Here is a 25,537-nt window from a genome sequence, read left to right on the forward strand (position 1 = left end):
CCACGGAGGCCAGTGACACCAGGCTGCTCCCCTTATGGGACAGTACCCTCTATGAGGGAAGAGGTCTCCTGGGGAAAACTCAGTGGGGGAGTCTGCCCATGGAGGGCAAAAACCCCTTCCATCCTCTGCATCATCTGTAGAAACAGAATTAAAAAGAAGAAAGGCAGTTAAAACAAGTAAAAAACAGATTTAAATAACATTTTCTTTATTACAACTAACTCATACGTCTCGATACTTAGACTGAGTTTTAAAACTGAGCTCACTGGGGGCAGGCAAGGGGCGGTGCCTAATAGTATGTTAATTTTAAACTCAGTCTCGACCAATAGGATTGAGAATAACCCATATTGGACTCTCCTTCCAGATGCAATGGAGAATACCAGCGGCAGAGCCATGATGCTTTTTTAAAAAGATCAATTGGCAGTCCTATAAAATAGAAGGGGGCCTGCACCATGCTCTTACTGACAGGTATATGCGCACTTGCTGGTGTTTGTGTGTATTGCAGAAACATTCCTCATGTATTCTCACTTTGATATGAATCAAAAAGTAAAATTAATAAATAATAAACTATATGCAGTATTTGAATTTAATTGTATTAAAGAGATGTGGGTCTCCTGCCTGGTTGCTCAATATGTTTCAGTCTTCAAATATTTTAAATTCCAAATAACTTTTGCAAGGGCCTAACTTGAAACAAATTACATGCATCAGAGTTTTCTATCAAATGTGATATTTTAAATTGAAAGGAGTTTAAAAAAAAGACAACATCTACCCTGTATCACAAGAGGGGTTTTAATTCACGATAGAAGAATACAACAGTTCATGTTGCCATCTTGATTAGTATATCCAGACGTGGGGTAAGGGTGTCTCTGAGTCCCTGTTAAGTCTTTTTTTTTAATGTTGTAAATGCTGTTTTATGGGGGTTATGTTTTCAAAGACTGTATTACACATATTGTAAGCTGACCAGAATCTTTTGGGAATTGGACAGCCTTACCAAATCTAATACATAATAATAATAATATAATTCATGGTTTCTGGGAATGTTTTGCTATGCTTTAATTTGCTGGCAGGTGATATAAAAGTGTATTTGCTTGGATTAGTTTGGTTGAAATGTAAATATTGCTGATGTTATTGTAATAAATTAATAGACCTTTAGTACTGTATTGGATTTAATTGGTTTGTTGAACTTTGTAAGTACAATCTGTGTATGATTTTCCTCCCTTCTGTACAGATATTTTCTGTGGTTTTAAAAGGTATTAATAATGAGCCCATTTTTGAAGGAAGCAGTTATACTTTCTACAAGCAGACACATCAAAAATAATATTGCACTTGGTTTTGTTTGGTTAAACTTGTCAGAAGTTTAGGAGGCAAAAACAAATAGGGAAAGCAGGCTAAACTGAAAAAAATCCTTTAAAGAAGTCATGATAGATAACTTCAACTAATATAGACAGGTATCTTATTTTCAAAATATAACTTTACCAAATTTCATAAAATTTTGATGGTAGGTAGCATTCACTACAGTAAAATACATACTGAACACTCTTGTTCCTGCCTTTAGTGATAAATAAGGGAAGAGAAGCTGGTCCTGAATATCTAGTGTTAGCTATGATTAGAACACTTGAGACCTTATAAGTTTTATTCTGACAGAACTCAGAAGCCACCCCCCTCACTTTCCCCTCCTTGCCTGCTTGTGAGAGCTGCAGCAGCAGCAGACAGGCTGGTGAAAGAATCTCCCAGCTGCACTGGATAGCAGAGCCCGGTGATCTTTGTGAGCCTCCTCCACCTCCCTCTCTCCTCCCACTGCGAGCTGGAGGACTCAAGTGAGGCAGATGGCAGATTTGAAGAGCAGGGCGGGGAAACTTCAGGCTATGCAGTGGAGGAAAAAGCAACTGGCTAGAAAGGCTGTGCAAAGCTCAGCTTCAGGGAAAATGAAGTGAGTCATCAAGACTGTGCAGCACTTGAAAGTGCTGCACTGAAGTTTGGTTTCCTGTGTGTGGCCGCACAGCTGCGCAGCTTAGAGGGAACAGTGACTCACAGTCTCCTGATCCCGAGCCTGGTGCCCTTAACTTGGTGCATTATGGACAGCCATATTAAGCTATTGATATATAAAGCTGATGTGTAGGCTGACAACATAGAGTACACCATGAATATATAGAATATAGAACAATAAAATTGGAAGGGTCCTTGAAAATCTTCTAATTCAATGCTCTGCTCAAGCAGAAGATTTTACATTTTTATCTTTTTAGGTTGGATCTCGCTTTAATGATTTTCCACTTGTTATAGAGTTAGTTTGTTGGGTGGCATATAAGTCCAATAAATAAATAAATAAACTAGATAGATAGATAGATAGATAGATAGATAGATAGATAGATAGATAGATAGATAGATAGATAGATAGATAGATAGATAGATAGATAGATAGAATACTGTCTAGCCCTCAGGTGCTTTGGAGAATAGGTGGCATCTTTGCAGCAGCTGCTCAAGTACTAGAAGACTGCTACCATATTATCCCTATTTCTTCTCCTCATTAGAATAGAGATTGCTAGTGTTCTCAATTGTTTATTATATTGTTTAACCTCCAGTCCCCTAAGCATCTTTTTTGCTCTTTCTAGGGTTTCACATCTTTTTTGTATCCTGGTGACCAAAACTGAATGCAATGTTCCAAGTGTGGGCTGACTAGCACAGTATAAAACAGTACTATTATATTATGTGATCTTGAAACTATCTCTCTGTTGATGCAACCTAGGACTGCCTTAGCTTTCCTGGCAGCTGGAGCCCACTGCTGGCTCATACTTAAGTACTGATCTACTAGGACACTTAGTCCCTCTCACACTTGCTACTGTTGAGCCAGGTATGTCTTTTTCTACACCTGTGCATTTGGTTTTACTTGCCAATATATTTGCTTTGATCTTTTTTAAGAAAAAGGAAAGTGCAAATAATACAAAACAATCATATATTATCTTACGAAGGAACTAATTAAAACATTTATAGGGAATTGTTTGTTTTCTTTCATCAAGGAGACTTAACGCCACTACAGACAGATTGGCAAGATTCAAAAGCAATTACCGTAATAAACTGAGAATGAGGGAGAGAAGAAACCAAAAAAGCAGAGAGACAGAAGCAAAAAAAGATTGATGGCTATAGGTCTGAAAGGAGGGGCGTTTTCTTGCAAATGTTATACATTCTCAAGACATTTTCCACCAGCAATAATAGAATTCCTAAAACTGTGACAACTGCGACAGTGTGTATATCAGGCCTGTGATGAGGTTGGCCTATATATAGCCTATATATATTGCATCTAACCTGAGAAGACTCCAAGCATGAACTTAAAGGAGTCAATGTGATGAGCAAGATGCATCTCAGAATGGAAGTGGAAGTAACACCTTCTTAATTTAGCTGCCATCACAGGCATTTAATATGAAGATGTCAGCTGGCTTTGAAGGCAGGAAATGGCTCAGTGGGTGAGAAGTGTCTTTCTTATTTAACAAACAGTTTTATAAGTACACATCTCAGCTTTTCCCCCCGTGATATTTCAAAGCAACATTTAAGGGTTAAATCTATGAAGACTACGAACATGAGATAACATAAATAAGATCCGTAGCCATAGTAATAGGCTATCTTGATGTATCTAAATTTTATTAGGCTTTGTCAGCTGTAATCTTGGAGAGATTGAGATGTACACCAATAATCAGTTGGGGGACAACAAATTTAATGCCAGCATAGCTTTTTAAGAACAACAGTGAGCGAAAAACACATCAATTTAACAAAATGTTTAAGGAAAATATTTAAGTAACATGCTAGAAGCCATATTCCAACCCCAACGCCCAAAAGCCAGCATTGTGAACTAGGAGTATGAGGGCAGAAAATCAATCAATCAAATGAGACTTAGAGTATCATAAAGAAGACCTTTATAGAAACAAAAATATTTTTTCTATAAATTTACATAAGAAAATTAAATATATAGTAAGAAAGTTAGGATTTTTAAAAATTAACGAAACAAAATAGAGTACAGGATTCCTACTTGTTTGCCTCGTTTCCCTGGCCGTCCAGTCGGTCCTCTGTGACCTGATGCACCAGCTTCTCCCTTTGGACCCATTTCTCCCTTGATGAGGACGAAAAGGATAAAACCCAAATCTTCAGTGCAAAGATACCCACTTGGTTATGAAACTGTCTTGCTCAAAACCCATCAGATGCGCTCACATATGACAGAAACAGATTGTTCTAAATTGGTTGTGTAAATAATATTAACTAAAGTATATTTTCCTCAAATATTTCCTTGAAAGACAAATTAGTAAGCTGTATCTGAAAATGATGGGGGAGAGTTAGAGAACCCTCAAGAAATAATGATCATCATATAGATTGAGACTGGCTGCCAAGTCTATGTGCTTTGTAGGCTCCTTTTATGAATCAGTTCTGCTAATGAACCCTGTGCACTTCATTTAGCAAGTTTAGATGATACGAATACTGGACTATACAGTAGCTCCATTTACCTGGGAAGGGAAAAGCTTAATAAAGATACCATAAGTACGCTAAATTTTTAAAAAAGCTTCCTTAGTCAACAAAGCCAAAATCCAGAGCTTGCATTCTATTCTGAAACCGTAGATACTTTTCTTACTGCACTCACTTTCAGAAGTAGAAAAGTAGTCAGTCCTAGGTGTTAACCATCAGCCCAAATAAATGTTCCTTCTACTCTATTATAGAAAGGTTTCTGGTAACTAAAGACTAAAATCCTTAACTCACAAAAAGCCTGTCCTTCTTTAAACCCTGACTTTAAACCCAAGGTCAAATGGGTGAATACAGGAAAGGAGAATGAGAAGACACATAAGATGCATGAAAGCTCCTAGTGTTCTATTCCCCAATTGCTTCAGGCCTGTCTACTAGTAGCATATTCACTCCAAGGGGAGTTACAATTTTTCTCTTAGGACAGAGAAAGCAATTTTCCCTGAGCGTTCCTAGAACATTACAATAGAAATGAAACAGTGAACAATAACATCAGCAGATCCAAATGCCTTCCTTTTTTCTATAACCCTTCAAATGAATCTACTTTTTCTCCCTCAAATGATTAACTAGTATGGAACTACCTTTAAGAATATTAATGGATTTTCTTGGTAAAAGAAATTTTGTTCCTTAGAGTTATGATCAGATGGTTATTTTATAGCAATAGCATTTAGACTTATATATCGCTTCACAGTGCTTTACAGCCATCACTAAGTAGTTTACAAAGAGTAAGCAAATTGCCCCCAACAATCTGGGTCCTCATTTTACCGACCTTGGAAGGATGGAAGGCTGAGTCAACCTTTAGTCTACTGAGATTCGATCTGCCAAACTGCTGGCAGCCGGTGATCAGCAGAATTAGCTTCCAGTGCTGCACTCTAACCATTGAACGACTGATTCTCTTTAACCAGATATGTAAACTGTCTAAAAAAATTCAGACATACTAGTCAAGGCAAAAAATTCTCTAGTCCAAATGAAATTAACAAAAGCTTCATGACAGTTCATAGTATTTAATTACACAAATTGTGAATTTTTCAATAGTTTATATTCTCAGCTTTTAAAATAATCATTCCAATTTCACTTTTTTATCTGTAACTGAGTAGCTAAGACTGTACTGATCTCATTCTTTTGAATAATTAACACAGTGTTTCTCAGTAACTTTAAGAAGTGTGTACAACTCCAAAATGGCTGGGGAATTAAGGAAGTCCAGACAACTTAAAATTACTGAGGCCGAGTAAAACTGCAATGAACTAATCAGAAGCAGCTTAATATATTCCACAGAGTTAGATTTTGCTTCTAAAATATTCTTAAACTTGGTGAACATACTTAAAATGGGTACAAAGTAGAGGTCAAAGGTATCCGACTACAGTTTACTTACCTTGTTTGTGGGGAGTGGGGAATAAAGAGAATCTATGCTGTTGCCTGAGTTTTCAAATTTGAGCACGATCTAATCCGTATTTATTTAATATTAAGTCTCACTAAAGACCCTGAATCTTAGGAGTAAATTGCCTCTCAAAATCCCTTTATAATATAACTCCATCCTGTGCACATACTGAGCATCCCTGATTTACTTTACCTTTTGCCCCAACATTCCAGGGAAACCCATGTATCCCTGCAAAGAAAAAAATGAATAAAAAAATGAACTATCCTTTAATTAAAAGCTCAAAGTCTCAAAGATGCTTTTTTCAAAAGGCAATCTGTTTTTCATTCAAGAAATTTATTCAAGTTATGACTGAAGCTTCTTGGATGAGAAGCAAAATGTCTTGAGGGAAATACGAAGCCCAGTTGCCTTTGGAAAAAGCACCTTTGGGAAACCATGACCTAGATGACTGAGAATCCCCATAAACATTGACCTTGGATTTGTTTATTTCTTTATAGATCATTTACTGGTTGCCTGTGTGACTTTGGGCACAACACAAAAAGACTTTATATATAATCTTGTGTGTGTGTGTGTGTGTGTGTGTGTGTGTGTGTGTATGTAGGTCTTAGCATATTCTGGTTTCTTCCTGTGTAAGTTTCAGAGAATCCGGATGACGTTCCGAAGAGGGCCCTCTTGTCATTTTCAGGCTGGTGCTTTCGGCTTTGTGCTTGGGTGAACAAAGTGAGCACAAAGACAAATATGCTTTGTTCACCTGAGTACAAAGCCAAAAGCACCAGCCTGAAGATGACGAGTGGGACCTCATCGAAACATTGCCAGGATTCTCTGAAACTTATATAGGAAACTACCCGAATATGCCAAGACCCACATACCTGTACACATGAAAATCTACGAAAACACACACACACACATATATATGTATAGATCTATAGTAGTCTCCTTTCCTTTTCATTATCAACAAAAATATGTTCAAGTCTCCCTTAATTTTCAAATTTAGCAAAAACATGTGACACACACACATTTATATTGTATGTGTGTGTGTGTGTATACATACATGCATATATTTACATTATATGTATATACATATAATATACATATAATACACACACACACACACACACACACACACACAAACACACATATATATTCAACTAAAAGGAGATGGCATATTATACTAAAACTTACTAAAGCAATAAAATGGCAATCAGATACAAATGAATGAGTCAACATTTGATTTAGTGTAAAGCAGGTTGAAAATCTGTTTTGCTAATATTGTAGAACAGTTTTCTACTGTTAATGTAAAATACGTATACCATATAATCTATTTGAATGATATAGGGACAGAGATAATTATATTTAACCAGTCCTAGGTGAAGCAATTATAATTTGCATGAATTTAAATCTAAATCAAATCAGTGGTACAGTTTTGACAATAAATAAGGATGAATGTAACTTTTAAACATATGTACATCTTAATTCATTGTATTTTGGTTTTATAACATTACAGTTTTTCACCTATTATGTTAAATCTCTCTCCCTAATTTTGTCTTTATGGCCATTCATTTTGAAAACACACTTGAGACTATATAATTTTATACTTTGAGACGTCCCTTTAAATGTGCATTTCTTCAATTATCTATCACTCATTTATCTTCCCTATTCTTACCTTAGCCCCTGGCTTTCCCCTAGAACGACATCTTAGAATTACGTCTTTAATACAATGGAGCAAAAATTGTTTTGACAATATTGTTCTTACTATATACATTGTGAATATGTGGTTTTGCATCTTAAGCTCACATAAATGAAACCTCCATCATGAAAGGAGAACAAAAGAGATGTTTCCTTCCTTCTACTGTTTATCATATGTTGCTATGAACTTGTACTTGAGAATAATCTTAATTCTGTCATAGAAAAAGCTATTTTTAAATGCCGACATCATAAAATATCTATAATAATGTATTTCTTCAGTTGGCTATATCATATCTGTCAATCCTTGGTGGAAAATTTGACACTATGCTGTGTTGATGTTAGACTTTGGGCCTATATAGTTATGATTTCCATTATTGAAAATAAACCCTGGGCTTTTAATTGTTAGTTCGTTATTTATATGAATATATTTTTCAGATATAGCCTAATTAGCAATATTGTAAATCAGTGTTTTTCAAATTTGGCTAACACATGCTAGGGAATTAATGACAGTTGAACTGGACAGATCTTCAAGTTGTCAAGTTTGGGGGACGGGGACTGGTATTGAGAAAGCTAAATCACTCTTCTTTAAAGTCTTGAAATAAATGGAAGCAAAATGCAGCTAGAAACCAATCTTATAAATCTAGGAATTTATAAAGTTCCTTGTACAGAAGTCCATCATCCTAAGAAACATAACTGTTCTATAAATAGACCAAAATGTAAAATGTTCACCTTGCCCACTATTCTTTATTTGTTAATCTCACATTTATCATTATATATAATTAAAGGCAGCAAAAAATATCTAACTCTCTCTCCTATTTTCTCCACAACAACAGTTTTGTGAGAAGAATTGGGCTGAGAGAAAGTGACAGGTCCAAAGTTATCCATCTGGCTTTCATGTTTATAGCGGGTCTAGAGCTCACAGTCTCCTAGTTTTTAGCCTGATGCTAAATGCCAAACTGACCTGGAAATCTAAGCAAGAAAAAATAATAATACTCCTGGGCTGTATAAGATTGTTCGATATTGAAAATAAAATATTACCTTATCACCTTTACTGCCTTTGACTCCTTTCTGTCCTTGAGCTCCCTGTGGAAAACCATATCAGAGCAATATAACACAGCAGTTAAAAGGATGATTCTGTTTCCTCGGATATCCAATGTTAAATCTCCATAGTCAGGTAGATTTTTTTGACCTTTCATATAATGGTAGTAGCTAGTTATCAGGGCTGGGGAATTCTGGGAGTTGAAGTTCACACATCTTCAAGTTATTAGTGGTGAGAAATGTTGTTTTAGGTTTCTGATCTTCCTGCTTTGGAAATGATTTGGGCTAAGAGCTTTAGGTTTGAGCAAGCTTAAAATAATAATTTCACTGCTACTAATTAACACACCTCTATTTTTTAGGCTTTCACATCCGCTTGATGAAAAGTATAGCTGTTTAAGAGTCTCGTTAGCTTTAACAAGCTGACTCCTAAAGCAGTTCTACTTTAGGACTCAGAAAAATGAAATGTTTCTGCTTTAATTAATATTAGAGATGCAGTAGGGTTGGGTGCACACAGTGGTTATGGTTCTATAAGCATGAACAATCTGATGTAATCATTCCTTATTTGCTGATTTCCTATGGGAATCTGGTTGGTCACTGGGTTGTGGAATTTCTCAGGAGAAGCAGGACTCAGCAATATGAAGAATCCTTTTTAAATGAAATACTGAATCCAAGCTGTGCTTCCCTTTGAAGTGCCACACTGGAGCAAATCTCTCTACTCTATGGAGGTGGTGGGGAGAGACCTTTTGTGTGTATGCAGTCTGTGCACAAAAGTCCCTTTCTACTAGATCAGAGCAGTGGTTGGCTGTCATTGAAATGATTAAAACCGAGAAAATGTTTTCTTCTTGAATTTAATACTTTCCAAGTATATGTTGTCATTCAATATTATTTCAGTTAAGGCAGTGGTGAAATTTTAAAAAATTCCCTACCGGTTCAGTGGGCATGGCTTAGTGCATACGGTTGGTGAGAGGTATAACTGGTAGCTATAAATGCTTTTTAAAAAAGTTTTAAAAAAGTTTAAACAATCAGCTGTGAGAATCAGCGGTGCCCATGATCATTGGAACCTTAAAAAAAACTTTTTAAAGCATATTTTACTACCTATTCACCAGAATCAGTAGTAAAAATGCTTTTAAAAAGTAAAAAAAAAAGGCTCCAACGATCGTGTGGCACAGATTATACCAGCTGATGGTTGGAATCTTTTAAAAAACTTTTTTAAAGCATTTTTCAACTACCAGTTTGGGCAAATAGGTAACATTTTTTACTATCAGTTCCATCCTGAACCACTGACATTTCACTCCTGAATTAAGGGCCTTGCTTGAATAGCACTTGTGCCATGAGTTTTCATTTTGTAAGTAAAGAAAAAAAAGTTATTGCTAGACAATAAGTTGTAAGGAATGAATATTTGTGGAAAGCAAGGATGATGCAGCAACTCAGAAGCAACTGACTATTTCCATTTTGCTTTTATTTCAGCACTAAATATATAAAGATGTGGAATTGGAATTGTTTCTATCAGCCCAGGAAAATGGACCTGTTTATTCTCTGCAGCGTTATATTGTTACAATTTTTCCTATTTAGATAAAGGTAAGAGTGTCAAATCTTCTATCTGGAGAATTAGATTTTTAAACTACTTGGCAAGTTCTATCCACGAAATTATAGCACAAGCATTATTTTTCCTTAGATCAGTGATGGTGTACCCTTTTCTCCTCAGGTGCCAAAAGAGCATGAGTACATGCTATTGCGCATGTGCAAGTGCCCACATCCATAATTCAATGCCTGGGGAGGGTGAAAACAGCCTGTTTCCCAAATTCTGGTGGGCCCAGTAGGCTCATGTTTTACCCTACCCAGGCTCCAAATGCTCCCCTGGAGCATGAGAAAGTAAAAACGCCCTCCCCTATCCATCTGGAGGTTCTCTGGAAGCCAAAAATGCCCTCCCAGAGCCTCTGTGCAAGCCAAAAATCAGATGGCCAGCACACACCTGAACATTGGAGCTGAACTAGGGCAACAGCTCATGTGCCATCAGATATGGCTCCACGGGCCACCTGTGGCACCCGTGACATAGGTTCGCCATCACTGTTTTAGATCCTTATGTAATAAGAACAACCATCCAGAATATGAACGTTGTTAACTGTTCTGCATAGACTGTTCCCCAATAACTCGGTGAAGCAAAGAAAATTCTGTTTAGGGCATTAAGCTTCAGAGAATGCCAGTAATATTCTGCACAGCGTTTAAAGCCTATTTTAATTTTCTTTGCCATTTCTTCATTACTTTATTCTGTTCAAGCCCATTCAATGGGTGAATAATAAAAAGAAATAAACACTGTCACCATATGATCAAAGCCATTCCCCCTTTTTATATGCATTGAATAAGGAAAGTATATGAGAAAGGGCAGGTCAATCATGCAGTTGCTGTCACCATCATACCTATCTCTGCCTCTGCCTCTGCCTCTGCCTCTATCTATCTATCTATCTATCTATCTATCTATCTATCCCTCTCTTTAATCTCTTCAACCTACTTTACTCTTGAATAAAGTAAAAGTGGCCTTTTTTAATATCAACTGGATGCAACATACTTATTTATAAAGACTAATACCAAGTGCTTATTAATAATTCTATCACTCACCTTTTCTCCAGGATCACCTGTATTACCCTAGAACAAAATTTTGAAAGACAAAAAGAAAACATAAGAAGTGACAGCCTTCTTAATCATACCTTAATCTAGAAACCAACACAAGAAACCATTTATAGTAGACTTCATATTGCTTTGAACATTTAATAAGAAGCAACAATCAGTGCAAGAACTAGCGTAATTATAGTTACAGAAATCTATGTGATTAATCATAGTCAGTTTCCCTTATCTAGCATATATATATATATATATATATATATATATATATATATATATATATGGTTTTTTTTTAATGTCGGATTTGATACATATATATATATATATATATATATATATATATATATATATATATATATATATGTAGATTGTTCTGAGTTCGGGTTTTGCCCTGTGTAATGTTTTGCATGTCTATGCGACGTTTCGGTGAAATCACATTCACCATCTTCAGGCTGGAGTTCCAATCTTTGTGTTGTTGTAAATGGAATATTAGCAAACTGACATTTCTTCCTAGCATGTATATATATGTAGATTTTCACGGGTATATGTATGTAGATTGTTCTGAGTTCGGGTTTTGCCCCGTGTAATATTTTGAGTGTCTATGCGATGTTTCGGTGAAATCACATTCACCATTATCAGGCTGAAGTTGTAAGCTTCGTGCTGCTGTATATATAGTTCTATATATATATATCTACAGCAGCACGAAGCTTACAACTTCAGCCTGATGATGGTGAATGTGATTTCACTGAAACGTCGCATAAACACTCAAAATATTACACGGGGCAAAACCCGAACTCAGAACAATCTACATACATACATATATACATATATACATACATACATACATACATACATACATACATACATACATACATATGACATATATATATATATGACACTTTCTTTTACTGGGTTTCCAGTTAAATTCTAATCCTTTGTAGCAACATCTACAAGCATTTTAGTCACATATTTAATCTTAAAATTGTCAGTGAATTCACATCATTGTTGTTTAAAATTGTTAAATGTTAAAAAAGTGAAGATGCATTGAAGGAAACATCAGGCAAAATGAGCATGATAAAGGACCAAAAAGGCAGGGACCTAACAGAGGTAGAAGCAATTAAGAGGAGGTGGCAAATTACATAGAAGAACTATACAATACTAAGCTTAATGTGCCTGATAATCATGCTGGGGTAGCCACTGGCCTCCAGCCAGACAACCTGGAATGTGAAGTCAAAAGGGCTTAGGAATTCTGAACAACAACAAAGCTACTGAAGGTAACAGTATTCCAGCGGAGCTATTCAAAATCTTAAAAGATGATGCAGTAAAAGTGCTACATTCAATTTTCCAGAAAATTTGGCCTCAGTATTGAAAAAGGTCAGTTCACATTCCAATTCCGAAGAAAGGCAATGCCAAAGAATGTTCAAACTACTGCATCATTGCACTCATTTAACATGCTAATAAAGTTATGCTCAAAATCCTACAAACTAGGCTCCATCATATGTGGATGTGGATCAAGAACTACCAGAAGTACAGACAGGATTTTGAAGAGGCAGAGGAACTAGAGATCAGATTTCCAAAATATGCTGAGAAAAATATCTATTTCTTCTTCATTGTCTATGCCAAAACCTTTGATTGTGTGGATCACAACAAATTGTGGCAAGTTCTTAAAGAGGTGAGAGTTCCAGGCCATCTTATTTGTCTTTTGACAAACCTATATGCGAGTCAAGAAGCAACAATGACATGGAACCACTGATTGGTTCAAAATTGGGAAAGGATAATGCATATTGTCGCCTCGCCTATTTAATTTATATAAAGCGCACATCATGAGAAAGGCGGGCTAGACGAATCACAAGTTAGAATTAAGATTGCGAGGAAAAATATCAACAACCTGAGATATGCAGATGACACTACTCTAATGGCAGAAAGTGAACAGGAACTAAAGAGCCTCTTGATGCGGGTGCAGAACGACAGTGCAAAAGCTAGCATGAAACTCAACATTAAGAAAACTAAAATCATGGTGTCCAGCCCTCTCAATTCCTGGTAAATAGATGGGGAAGAAATGGAGGAAGTGACATTTTATTTTTCTGGCTCCAAGATCACTGCAAATGGAGACAACCAAGAAATTAAAAGACACTTCCTCCTAAGGAGGAAAGCTATGGCAAATCTAGACAGCATTCTAAAAAGCAGAGACGTATTTATTTTATTTTATTTTATTTATTTGTCAAACAATTATAGGGTGATAATTTGTACATATAAAACATTAGATAAGTAATGATAAAAAGTAGACAATAGGAGAGGGACGGTAGGCACAATGGTGCGCTTATGCACGCCCCTTACAGACCTCTTAGAAAGGAGGAGAGAACAATTGTAGATAGTCTAAGGTTAAAGGTTTTGGGGTTAGGAGTAGAAACCACAGAATCAGATAGTTAGGTTAGGTTAGGTTTATTGGATTTATATGCCGCCCCTCTCCGCAAACTCGGGGCGGCTCACAACAATAATAAAAAACAGTACAGTACACAATACCAAATCCAATGCCCACCCATCCAGTTACAATTTAAATTAATAATCTCATAAAAACAGTATATATAAAAAACAGGCACACAGTCAATCAATCAACAAAACAACATGGGCAAGGGGGAGGTGTTTTAGTTCCCCCATGCCTGACGGCAAAGGTGGGTCCTAAGGAGTTTACGAAAGGTAGGGAGGGTGGGGGCAATCCTAATCTCAGGGGGGAGCTGGTTCCAGAGGGTCGGGGCCCCCACAGAGAAGGCTCTTCCCCTGGGTCCCGCCAGACGACATTGTTTAGTCGACGGGACCCGGAGAAGGCCAACTCTGTGGGACCTAACCGGTCGCTGGGATTCGTGCGGCAGGAGGCGGTCCCGAAGATATTCTGGTCCGGTGCCATGAAGGGCTTTATAGGTCATAACCAACACTTTGAATTGTGACCGGAAACTGATCGGCAGCCAATGCAGACTGCGGAGTGTTGGAGTGATATGGGCATACTTGGAGAAGCCCATAATTGCTCTCGCAGCTGCGTTCTGCACGATCTGAAGTTTCCGAACACTCTTCAAAGGTAGCCCCATGTAGAGAGCGTTACAGTAGTCGAGTTTCGAGGTGATGAGGGCATGAGTGACTGTGAGCAATGACTCCCGGTCCAAATAGGGCCGCAACTGGCGCACCAGGCGAACCTGGGCAAACGCCCCCCTCGCCACAGCTGAAAGGTGTTTTTCTAATGTGAGCTGTGGATCGAGGAGGATGCCCAAGTTGCGGACCCTCTCTGAGGGGGTCAATAATTTCCCCCCCAGGGTAATGGACGGACAGATAGAATTGTCCTTGGGAGGCAAAACCCACAGCCACTCCGTCTTGTCTGGGTTGAGTTTGAGTTTGTTGACACCCATCCAGGCCCCAACAGCCTCTAGGCACCGGCACATCACTTCCACTGCTTCGTTGACTGGACATGGGGTGGAGATGTACAACTGGGTATCATCGGCATATTGATGATACCTCACCCCATGCCCTTGGATGATCTCACCCAGCGGTTTCATGTAGATATTAAATAGAAGGGGGGAGAGGACCGACCCCTGAGGCACTCCACAAGGGAGAAACCTCGGGGTCGACTTCTGACCCCCCACTAACACCGACTGCGACCGACCGGAGAGGTAGGAGGAGAACCACTGAAGAACAGTGCCTCCCACTCCCAACCCCTCCAGCCGGCGCAGAAGGATACCATGGTCGATGGTATCGAAAGCTGCTGAGAGGTCAAGGAGCACCAGGACAGAGGACAAGCCCCTGTCCCGGGCCCGCCAGAGATCATCCATCAACGCGACCAAAGCACTTTCCGTGTTGTAGCCGGGCCTGAATCCAGACTGCTGAGGACCTAGATAATCGGCTTCATCCAAGGACCGCTGGAGTTGAAGTGCCACCACCTTCTGGACAACCTTCCCCATGAAGGGAAGGTTGGAGACTGGACGGTAGTTATTAAGCAAGGCTGGGTTTCCTTCTTGAGGAGGGGGCGCACAACCGCCTCCTTATAAAGGGGCGGAAAGGACCCCCTCCCCAAGGAGGCGTTGACAATCTCCTGGACCCAGCTCCATGTCACCCCTCGACTGGCCGAAACCAGCCAAGAGGGACACGGATCCAGTAAACAGGTGACGGAACTCACAGCTCCAATGGCCTTGTCCACTTCATCAGGTGTCACCAAGTCAAACTCCTCCCAGACAGATGGACAAAGACGTTTAGCCCCAGTCACCTCGACTGACTCATTGTCAGTCGACTCTGTTTCACAATTGGAGTCGAGGTCCGCTCAGATCCGGGCGATTTTATCAGCGAAAAACATGTTAAAATCCTCGGCACTACTCTGCAAGGGCTCCCCAACTCCCCTCTGATTAAGAAGGTAGCGGGTTACCCTAAACAGAGCGGCCGGGCGGGATTCCGCTGATGCAATCTTGCCGCCTTGAGTGCCACTTTGTAAGTCTTAATATGAGCTCTTACAAGTGTTCGATCGGATTCGGACTTACTCTTCCTCCATCGCTTCTCCAGACGTCTCTTCTGGCGCTTCAACACCCGGAGCTCCTCGTTGAACCATGGAGCTCTACGGGGTCTAGTGCCGCGGAGAGGTCGCAACAGCGCAATCCGGTCAAGAGCCTCCCCTGCAGCCTTGTTCCAGGCCTCAGCAAGAGACTCTGCCGAACTGTGGACAAGTGTATCTGGAATAACCCCAAGCGCCATCTGGAAGCCTTCTGGATCCATCAGGCGTCTAGGGTGGAACCTCCTAATTGGTTCCGCCTCCCTGCGGGGAAGGATTGGAGCCAGGAAGTTAAGCTGCAGTAGGAAATGATCTGACCACGACAAAGGCAACACTTCTAAGCCCCTTAATCTCAGATCGTTACTCAATTGCTCAGAGAGGAATATCATATCGGGTGCGTGCCCACCCTCGTGAGTCGGAACCTGAACTACTTGAGTCAGGTCCATGGCTGTCATGGTGGCCAAGAACTCATGGTGGAAGTGATGTGCTGGTGCCTGGAGGCTGTTGGGGCCTGGATGGGTGTCAACAGACTCAAGCTCAACCCGGATAAGACGGAGTGGCTGTGGGTTTTGCCTCCCAAGGACAACTCCATCTGTCCGTCCATCACCCTGGGGGGGGAATTATTGACCCCCTCAGAGAAGGTCCGCAACTTGGGCGTCCTCCTCGATCCACAGCTCACATTAGAAAAACATCTCTCAGCTGTGGCGAGGGGGGCGTTTGCCCAGGTTCGCCTGGTGCACCAGTTGCGGCCCTATCTGGACCGGGACTCATTGCTCACAGTCACTCATGCCCTCATCACCTCGAGGTTCGACTACTGTAATGCTCTCTACATGGGGCTACCTTTGAAAAGTGTTCAGAAACTTCAGATCGTGCAGAATGCAGCTGCGAGAGCAGTCATGGGCTTACCTAGGTATGCCCATGTTTCACCATCACTCCGCAGTCTGCATTGGCTGCCGATCAGTTTCCGGTCACAATTCAAAGTGTTGGTTATGACCTTTAAAGCCCTTCATGGCATTGGACCAGAATATCTCCGAGACCGCCTCCTGCCGCACGAATCCCAGCGACCGATTAGGTCCCACAGAGTGGGCCTTCTCCGGGTCCCGTCAACTAAACAATGTCGGTTGGCGGGCCCCAGGGGAAGAGCCTTCTCTGTGGCGGCACCGGCCCTCTGAAACCAACTCTCCCCGGAGATTAGAACTGCCCCTACTCTTCCTGCCTTCCGTAAACTCCTTAAAACCCACCTTTGCCGTCAGGCATGGGGGAACTGAAACATCTTCCCCTGGGCATGTCTAATTTATGTATGGTATGCTTGTGTGTATGTCTGTTAGTATATGGGGTCTTTTTTAAATCTTTAATATTTTAAATTGTCAGATTATTTATTATTTGTTTCCACGTGTTGTGAGCCGCCCCGAGTCTTCGGAGAGGGGCGGCATACAAATCTAAGTAATAAATAAATAAATAAACTCCTGTGCCAGTCCAGAGGAACCGCCGAGCGACGGCAGATTGAAGTCCCCCAGGACGATAAGTCCGGGGAACTCCACCGCCTGCCCGGCCACCTCCTCGAGTAGCACAGGCAGGGCTGTTGACACGCAGCTGGGAGGCAGGTACTTGAGTAACAAGCCCACCTGAACCCCTAAGTCCAACTTCACCAGGAGGGACTCGCAACCCGCAACCTCGGGAGCAATGAGCCTATGCAGGCCAAGACTCTCCCTGGCTATAATAGCCACTCCTCCCCCCCTTCCCTGGGGTCGAGGTTGGTGCCATACCCGAAACCCAGCTGGGCAAATTTCAGAGAGAGGAACTCCTCCCTCCGGGCCCAGCCAGGTTTCGGTCACACAAGCCAGGTCGGCCTCCTCATCCAGGATCAGATCCCGGATGAGGAGAGCTTTATTTACCACCGACCTGGCATTGAGTAGCAACAACTTGAGCCCAGGGCCAGAATTACACTCATCACCAGTGCCTTGAGTTAAGCTCATGGAGCCTGAAGAAGGGATCGCTACTAAGCAGCGATCCCTCCTTCCCCTGGAACGGCTAGCTCCATGGCTTCCGCCATACCTGCCTCTCCCCAGCAAGACCGGGATATTTTGACCCTCTGCCACCCCAGAGATAAGTGTCCCCTCCCCTCCTGCCCTTCCAGCGTCAGATGTGCCAAAAATTCCATTCATGTCATATTCATTCATTCCATACATATTATAATCCCCCCCACCCACTCCATTCCATCTATCACCCCCCTCCCATTCATTTTCATTCACAGTATTCCATTCATTCCAATAATTACTAAAATAGTCCCATTCATTCATGCCATCACTACCATCCTCCCATCCACTTAAAAATCCCCACAATAATTTAATTAAAAAGAGTTAATATAAAACTAATAGTTCATATTATTAAAATATTAATTATTAAAAATATAGATAAATATAAGTAATAAAAATAAAAATATAGGTAGAAGATATTTCAACTGGTCAGTTAATTAATCAATTAAGCCAAGTTCATATAGATATCATCCAGTCTAAAAAGGTGAGTCCAAGGGATGTATGATGTTATTAGTAGGACAAAGTGCATCCCAGGCGTTGATTACTCTGCCAACAAAAGTGTGTATAGTCAAAGCTATGTTTTTTCCACTTGCAATGTACGGCTATGAAAGTTGGACTATAAGAAAGGCTGAGTGCCAAAGAATTGAGGCCTTTGAATTATGGTGCTGGAGAAGACTCCTGTGAGTCCCTTGGACTGCAAGGCAATCAAACCAATCAGTCCTAGAGGAGATTGTCCCTGACTGCTCTATAGAAGGCTAGATCCTGAAGATGAAACTCAAATACTTTAGCCGCCTAATGAGAAGGAAGGACTCACTGGAGAAGAGGCTAATGCTGGGAAAGATTGAGGGCAAAAGAAGAAGGGGATGGCAGAGCAAGAGGTGGCTGGACGGCATCACTGAAGCAGTCGGCATGAGCTTAAATGAAGTCTAGGGAATGGTAGAGGACAGGCAGGCCTGGAGGAATGTTGTCCATGGGTTGGGCACAACTTCACCACTAACAACAATAACAACAACAACAAATTACAGTGCCAGGTTGAAAGTTAAACCCAGACATTTGTTCAAATGTAAACTGAAAAACAAAACAAGAATTGTACTTTAAATACATTGAATAAAGGAATGAATTTATAAATGTGGTCATAGCCAGAATACATTCATTCACCCACTAAAAGTACATTTAATATACTGTATTGTGCAGCTCAGTCTTAGGAATATCTGCAGGAGTGGATGCAAAAATGTCAGGATGACAGCTATGATCTCATTTATCAAAGCCTCACACCATTTCCCATGTGCTTTAAACATGTGATTGTAACTATCAAATTTAATTTTTGGAGTCCACCCCTTTTTCTCCTGCAAATGCTTCTGTTCAACCCATGTATACTATTACATTGCTATAAAATACCTGATAAAGAAGAGAGGAAAAACAAATATTTCCACATCCTGTTACATTACTTTCATTGTATATAGGGAAAAAATCTGTATTTTTCCATTACTCTCCTTTATTCCCCAAATCATAAATGCTATCTGTCTACAATGTACACCTATTAGCTTCTAACCCAGTAGTTGTCAGACACGGAGAAAGAGAACACAGCTCTTGGAGTAACAAACCTTGAAGCCCATTGGTCCTCTTATACCAGGCAATCCCATTAACCCCAAATCTCCCTTTTCTCCCTAAAAGAAACAATAAAGAAAATTATTCATAATGGCCAGGTTTTATTGCAATCGTTGCACTAGTTAATTGCTGAAGAGAGATTTGCACCATTTCTGTATTTCTTAGTATATCCATATCATGGAAAATTACAATACATAAAATGAGTTTACACAAATTCATTGCACAGAACAGTTAGCACTTGCTTTTCTTACCACTTGCTTTTCTTACCACTGGATATACTGTAATTAACCTGGATGACACTGAGCCAATTTGATGATTTGTATCACAGCGTAAGGCAGGGATGGGCAGGTTCTGATGGACATTTATTTTTGAAAGGGGAGGCAAGAGGATTCAGTGATTACGAAACATTTAGGAAGAATTTCTATTCCATTTTTAAAGGCTATTGAGTTAATTTAGGTTTATACTCCAAAATTTCTGTATTTCTGACATTAGGAAACTATCCCACCAGTTGTCAGCAATCACATTGTCAAATTTCCTGATAGGTGGAAGAGATTGCAACAAAGAGGATCTCTTCTTGTACTTTCAATGAACAGTTTGTCAATGATTTCTTCTAAGATGTTTTTCAGTGCATTTGTTAAGTTTATAGTCCTACTGTTCCCTGGTAATCTCCCACTGAAGTATTAACCAGACACATTGATTATGCGATTAGCTTCCTACTGACCATCTGTAGCCAGCACTCCCATTGCCTTCTCACAGATGCTCTAAAGAATAAAACATATTCTGATTGATATAATATTGTCAATATATAATTTCATTACTTTTATAAAGACAATTATAGATATAAATTTATACCCATAAAGGATAATGTTTATAGCTCAGGTTTGAAATGAGGTATCCTTGGTGCTCTCTGGTCTTGCTTTTTTTTCTTGTAGTTGTGTCAGTACCCAAACTAGGTAATATCATCAGTGCTACAACTAAGGAGAGGGATTTGCTCTCAATTTGTATTCTAATGGCTTGGTGTTGGTGGTTTTGGTAGTTGATTGTTGTTGTTTTTGGTTGAGCTGTTTATTGTGATTTGTTTGGCAGCTCTTGGATCAGAGTATTGTTCACATCTTAATTATTGGTCCAGTGTTAATCTTGGTGTTAAATTCTGCTCATCTGGTGTTGAATGCTCATTGTAAGATGTGGCTTATTGATTGTCTCTTTTGAATAGTTTCTCTGTTTATCTCTGCCTGTTCATCATTGATTTGTCTGAGTGCCAATATTCCAGAGGTTCTCTAGCATTTTTGGATTTTGCTTGGTCAAGGATGGCTAAGGTTTTCCAGTTGAAACTATGGTCAAGTTTGTCAAAATGTTTTAAAATTAAAGAGTTTTCATCATGTCTTCTGACAACTAGTTAGTGTCCATGAATAAATTCAGCCAATCTTCTGTCTGCTTGTCCTACACAGTGACTGTTACAGTCTTTAGATTATATGTTGCAGATCACTCCTGTTTTTCTTCTGGGACTGCTGGGTATTTTGGTTTACTTAAGAAAAGCTTAGTTGTTTTGTGTGCTATGCTGAGGTCATGTAGTTACAATAATCTGTTGTTGGGTTTTGGGTTGAGCGGTCAGGTCCTTTTTTATGAAATTACATAGATATCCATTTTGTTAGAAGATGTTATACAGATACCTTTTTCCTGTTGTTCAGGATTGCTGCAATGTGTTCATGCTCATCAAAATACTTCTTACACAGCTTCTCTTGTGGGAGATTGGATTATTATTTGGAGGTGGAGCACTTGATTTGTATGGATGGTTTTTCAATATACCTGTGTTTTAGTTTGCCGTACTCTCTGCTGATAAGAATATCCATGACAAGTAGTGTGTTGTTATTTTTTTTCTTTCCTTGTGAATTAGATTCCTTTGAAGATGTTGCTGATGATTTGCTAATTGGTCTTTTTTATTATGGTGAAGGTACTGTCTAAATACCTGATCTATATTTTGGTTTGTATGTATGGAAGTGCTATAAATTCCAGGCAATTCCAGAAATATATACCTATTAATATGAATAATTAATTTCATTGTTACATGAAATCTGGTGTTTCAATATCATCTGCTCAAAGCACACAACATATTCTTCAAACTCATTATTTATTAGCAATCTTCCTTTATAGAAAATACTTTGGGTTTCAATAAGATTATGATTTACATTATAAATAGGCTTACTGTCAAATCACTCATCAGTAACTTAATCTTACCTTAAGTCCCATTGGACCAGGCCACCCAATAGATCCTGGCATTCCAGGGATACCTGGTGGACCTCGACTGCCCTTCAAAAAGCCAGAAGTTGGAATAAATGAAATGAAATTAATTAAATTAAATTAATCAGGTGTAATAGCATGGGGGTTTACATAATTTCAACATTAAAAATTACCGGAATGAAGTAATTTCTACTGGAAATTAATTGCCTACTTTACATACACCATAATAAATTCTCCATGGCCATGGAGCACCCAGAAATCCAATCTGTTTATCCCTTTCTCATCTGCCACTTCATTGTAGTCATTCCACCAGATTTCAGGAAAGGGAGGATTAGATATGGCAAGTAAATGGCTGTTGGAATAGGCAGGTCTTGGCCAGGAAGTGAAAGGGGAGTCTAACAGATTTCTTGGGAGAGGAAGAACTTCTATTTCAACTACAGAGAATATATTGAACTTTTATAACATATCTTACATGCTTTAGCATATGCACAAAAGCAGCCTTCCCCAACCTGAACCCATTTTAGATGTATGGAGTGCAATTTTCAGTATTCTCAGCAATGCCAATATTGGTTGGAAGACTCTGGCCACTGAAGTCCATACCTGGAATTAAATTAAGTTGGAAAAAACTTATAGAAATCATCCTTTCCAAATGTGTTGGACTATAACTTCCATCACCCACATGCAGCATGACTTTGCTGAGTGGAAGTCAGGGGTTGAAGTCCAAAACACCATGAGGGTATCAGGTTGAAAACGGTTGCTGCAAGCTTTATAATTTAAGAGATCTTATGCGTTTTGTCCTATACCTTTCTTCCTGGTCTTCCAATCTCACCCTGTCAGAGAAAATAATACATCAGTCACAAACAATTGGACATTTTTTATTTGATTAATATTGTCTGTTAGTCAGACAGGTGACACTTCTTGAGACCAAGATAGGAACTCATAAAATGAATACTGTGGGGAAAACAGTGATGACCCCAAACACCAAGGCTCTTCCAGTTTTTGAGGGAGACAAGTTTAAGGGGAGACCAGATGACTTCCCTAACTTGGCTGGGAAAAATCTGTAAATATATTTAGATGACATGGTTAGATTGTTTTTTGTCAGAGTAGGAATCTTGCACAATTAAGAGTCTGACCATCCAGAGGACAGAAGGGATCTTCAGTAAGTCAAAATCGAAGCTTATCTTCAACCTTTCCAAATTCAACCTAAAATGGTCAAAAGAAAAGACCAGAACCAGAAGGTGCATTCCAAACTTGAAATATGAAAACAATCAAATCTGGATTACAAAAATCTAATGGCAGCAAATATTTAATTTCTTAATCTCTTTGCTGCCATGTATATGGATTTTTGAATTCCAGATCTGCCAGCCTTAAGATATGATCTCGTACTCTGATATGCTTTGCCTAAAGTAGGCATTTTTGCTGCAAAAATCCAGACTTGTATGGCAGCAAAGAAATAAAAAAAATACTCTTTTGCTGCCATTTTGGTTTTAAAGATGAACCTTCCCTACAGGTGATCTGCATTTCTACAACTATCAGCATAATTCCATACTTGCCTACTTGTATGGACAAATTTCCCCAATGTTTTTTTTTTAACATTAACAAAACAACTTTGGAGCTTACTTTTACTCCCTTTGGTCCTTTCACACCAGCAATACCTTGTGGACCCTAAAAATAGAAGTACCATGTTTAAATACCTTCATCATGCAATTTGTTCACTGACTTGCTAGTGATAACTTGCAACTTAACAGAACTTTTCTTATTTCTTCTTGAAAGAACCTATACCAAGTTTAGACACTTCAATTTGTCTTTAATTTGGACAGAAAACTTCACATGCAACATGGTTCATGTTTGTTTAGAGCAGCCTCTACTATTTATTATTACATTTATTATTCAGTTTTTAGGACTTTTTACACCTAATGACAGGTGAAAGATGATTCCACAAAGGCTTTTATTGTTCAATCTCCTGATAAACTCTGGAATTTTGTTAGTGACTCAGAATGACATTTTCATACCATTGTAACTCTACACTTTGCCTTCACATCTGCCTACATATTTGTTTCTAAAAATATTTCTTAAGGAACAGTTAGACCATGCTTTAATTTGGTAAAATTCTGGGTCTTTCATATGGAAGTACTATTGGATGAGAGCATAACATCTGGAATTTGAAGGGGGGAGCAATTCTGTTTAGCAAAGCCAATGGAAAAAGTAGAAAAACCATTTTGGTTAAAGTTAGATTAGGCTCCCAGAACTGACCCAGGTAGAAATGAAGCTGGCAAGCACATCTGCCTGAACCTTATGCTATAACAATGGGGAAACATACAAAGAGAGAATGTGGCATCAACAGCCTTGTTAGATTTCCAGACTCCTGGATATGCTGAGAAGGGAATATGGGCACTCTTTCAGCCTAAATGTGCCACTGCTCCAATAGGCCATTTTCAAAATTAGGCATTTCAGTAGAAAATCAAAGCTTGCCCAAGTCTCAATATCAAACAGAGGTGGTATGTTCAAAGATTAGCAAATAATCATAATTTAAAGTGAATATTTTGGAAACTTTTAATGTTTCCCCCTTGTTTAAGACAATCTGGACATATCAAATAAGAGCTAAGATTTCAGAATCATAGATTTTTCATGGACCTATGGAAACTTTGGACTCCTTACTTATTTATATAATTTATTTAATATTTAATTATTTCTATATTTAAAACAGTCTATTTAAAAAGCACTAAAAGCATCTTTTGCCTCTATAGCTCAACAAATATATTAACCAAATGAAGGCCTTATAAACATAATTAACATAAGAAGACTGCTTTCTTTGAATCATTCCCCCTCTTCCTCTCATTATGCCCCTTTTATTTTTCCATGCCAAAGTAACTTATTAGAAATCCTGTCCCCAGTGGCCACATTTTGTCCTTCCAAAATAAAGTACTAACCTGGGGGCCAGGAGATCCTGGGGGGCATACAGATTCTGCACAGGGAGATTGTGTTATCTGAAGCTCTTGACACAAGTTTTTCAGATCCAGGAAAAACAACATCTAAGAAATTAAAAGGAGGGGGGGCACAAAAGGACATAAAAGATAAAATCTGCTTAGAGTTGAGTATAACTCTTGATAGCTTTATGGATCTATCCATGCAATTTTCTTAATAAGAGCATGGAAGGGATTCACCATTGTATTTTTCTAGAAGCTTAACTAAAGCTTCGATACTTCTATTTTGGCTTCCATCCAAGTATCAACAACTGACTTTATTTAGCTTCTGAGAGCCAATAAAGTTGATGAGGTACAACTTTATGTTGAATGAAGTCCCACTAGAATTGAGCTTGATAACTATGAACTTCCTAATATATTCATATATTTATTTCTTAATATTACAAAATTGTTTGTATGATCTTCTCCTGGTATATCTCTTCAGCTTCTTGATTCTTCCCAAAGTTTTCTGGAGATCTTACATCCAAAAACTAACTGGGCCCAATCCTGTTTAGTTTTCCAATATAAATGCATGAGCAGTCGTCTAATATCAGAACAGACAAATAAATATTTTTATATTTAGCACCCACGTGCCTCTTTCATCCATTCATGGGTCATCTAGATATTTTCCAATTTCCCAAGTTCTACCCAATGTTTTTGAAAAAAGAGTTCTAGCTCAATAACTGGGTTCCCTTGTTCCCCTAGGGTTTGATGCATAATCTAGAAATAGCTAGATTTACCTATGACATTAAACCAGTGATAGCGACCCTAAGGCACGGGTGCCACAGGTGGCACTCTGAGCCATATCTGCTAACACACAAGCCATTACCCTAGCTCCAGGGTAGACAAAGTTGGCTCTTCTATGACTTGTGGATTTCAACTCCCAGAATTCCTGAGCCGATCATGCTAGCTCAAGAATTCTGGGAGTTGAAGTCCACAACTTTGCCTACTCTGC

General features: G+C 39.1%; 1 protein-coding gene across 1 annotated transcript in view; it reads right to left on the reverse strand.

Moving 5' to 3' along the window:
- The window catches only part of COLQ (collagen like tail subunit of asymmetric acetylcholinesterase), a 78,781-nt gene that overhangs the window by 39,430 nt on the left and 13,814 nt on the right, over positions 1–25,537 (reverse strand). Inside the window, exons 5-13 of the mRNA XM_070728241.1 lie at positions 24,550–24,651; positions 23,240–23,284; positions 22,423–22,449; positions 21,617–21,688; positions 19,378–19,440; positions 11,210–11,236; positions 8,594–8,638; positions 6,065–6,100; positions 4,016–4,096 (exon numbers count right to left, since the gene is read on the reverse strand). Coding sequence (XP_070584342.1) covers positions 4,016–4,096; positions 6,065–6,100; positions 8,594–8,638; positions 11,210–11,236; positions 19,378–19,440; positions 21,617–21,688; positions 22,423–22,449; positions 23,240–23,284; positions 24,550–24,651 — 498 coding nt within the window. The remainder of the gene's footprint in view (positions 1–4,015; positions 4,097–6,064; positions 6,101–8,593; positions 8,639–11,209; positions 11,237–19,377; positions 19,441–21,616; positions 21,689–22,422; positions 22,450–23,239; positions 23,285–24,549; positions 24,652–25,537) is intronic.

Source organism: Erythrolamprus reginae, chromosome Z (genome assembly GCF_031021105.1).
Source record: "Erythrolamprus reginae isolate rEryReg1 chromosome Z, rEryReg1.hap1, whole genome shotgun sequence".
Taxonomy (NCBI): domain Eukaryota; kingdom Metazoa; phylum Chordata; class Lepidosauria; order Squamata; family Dipsadidae; genus Erythrolamprus; species Erythrolamprus reginae.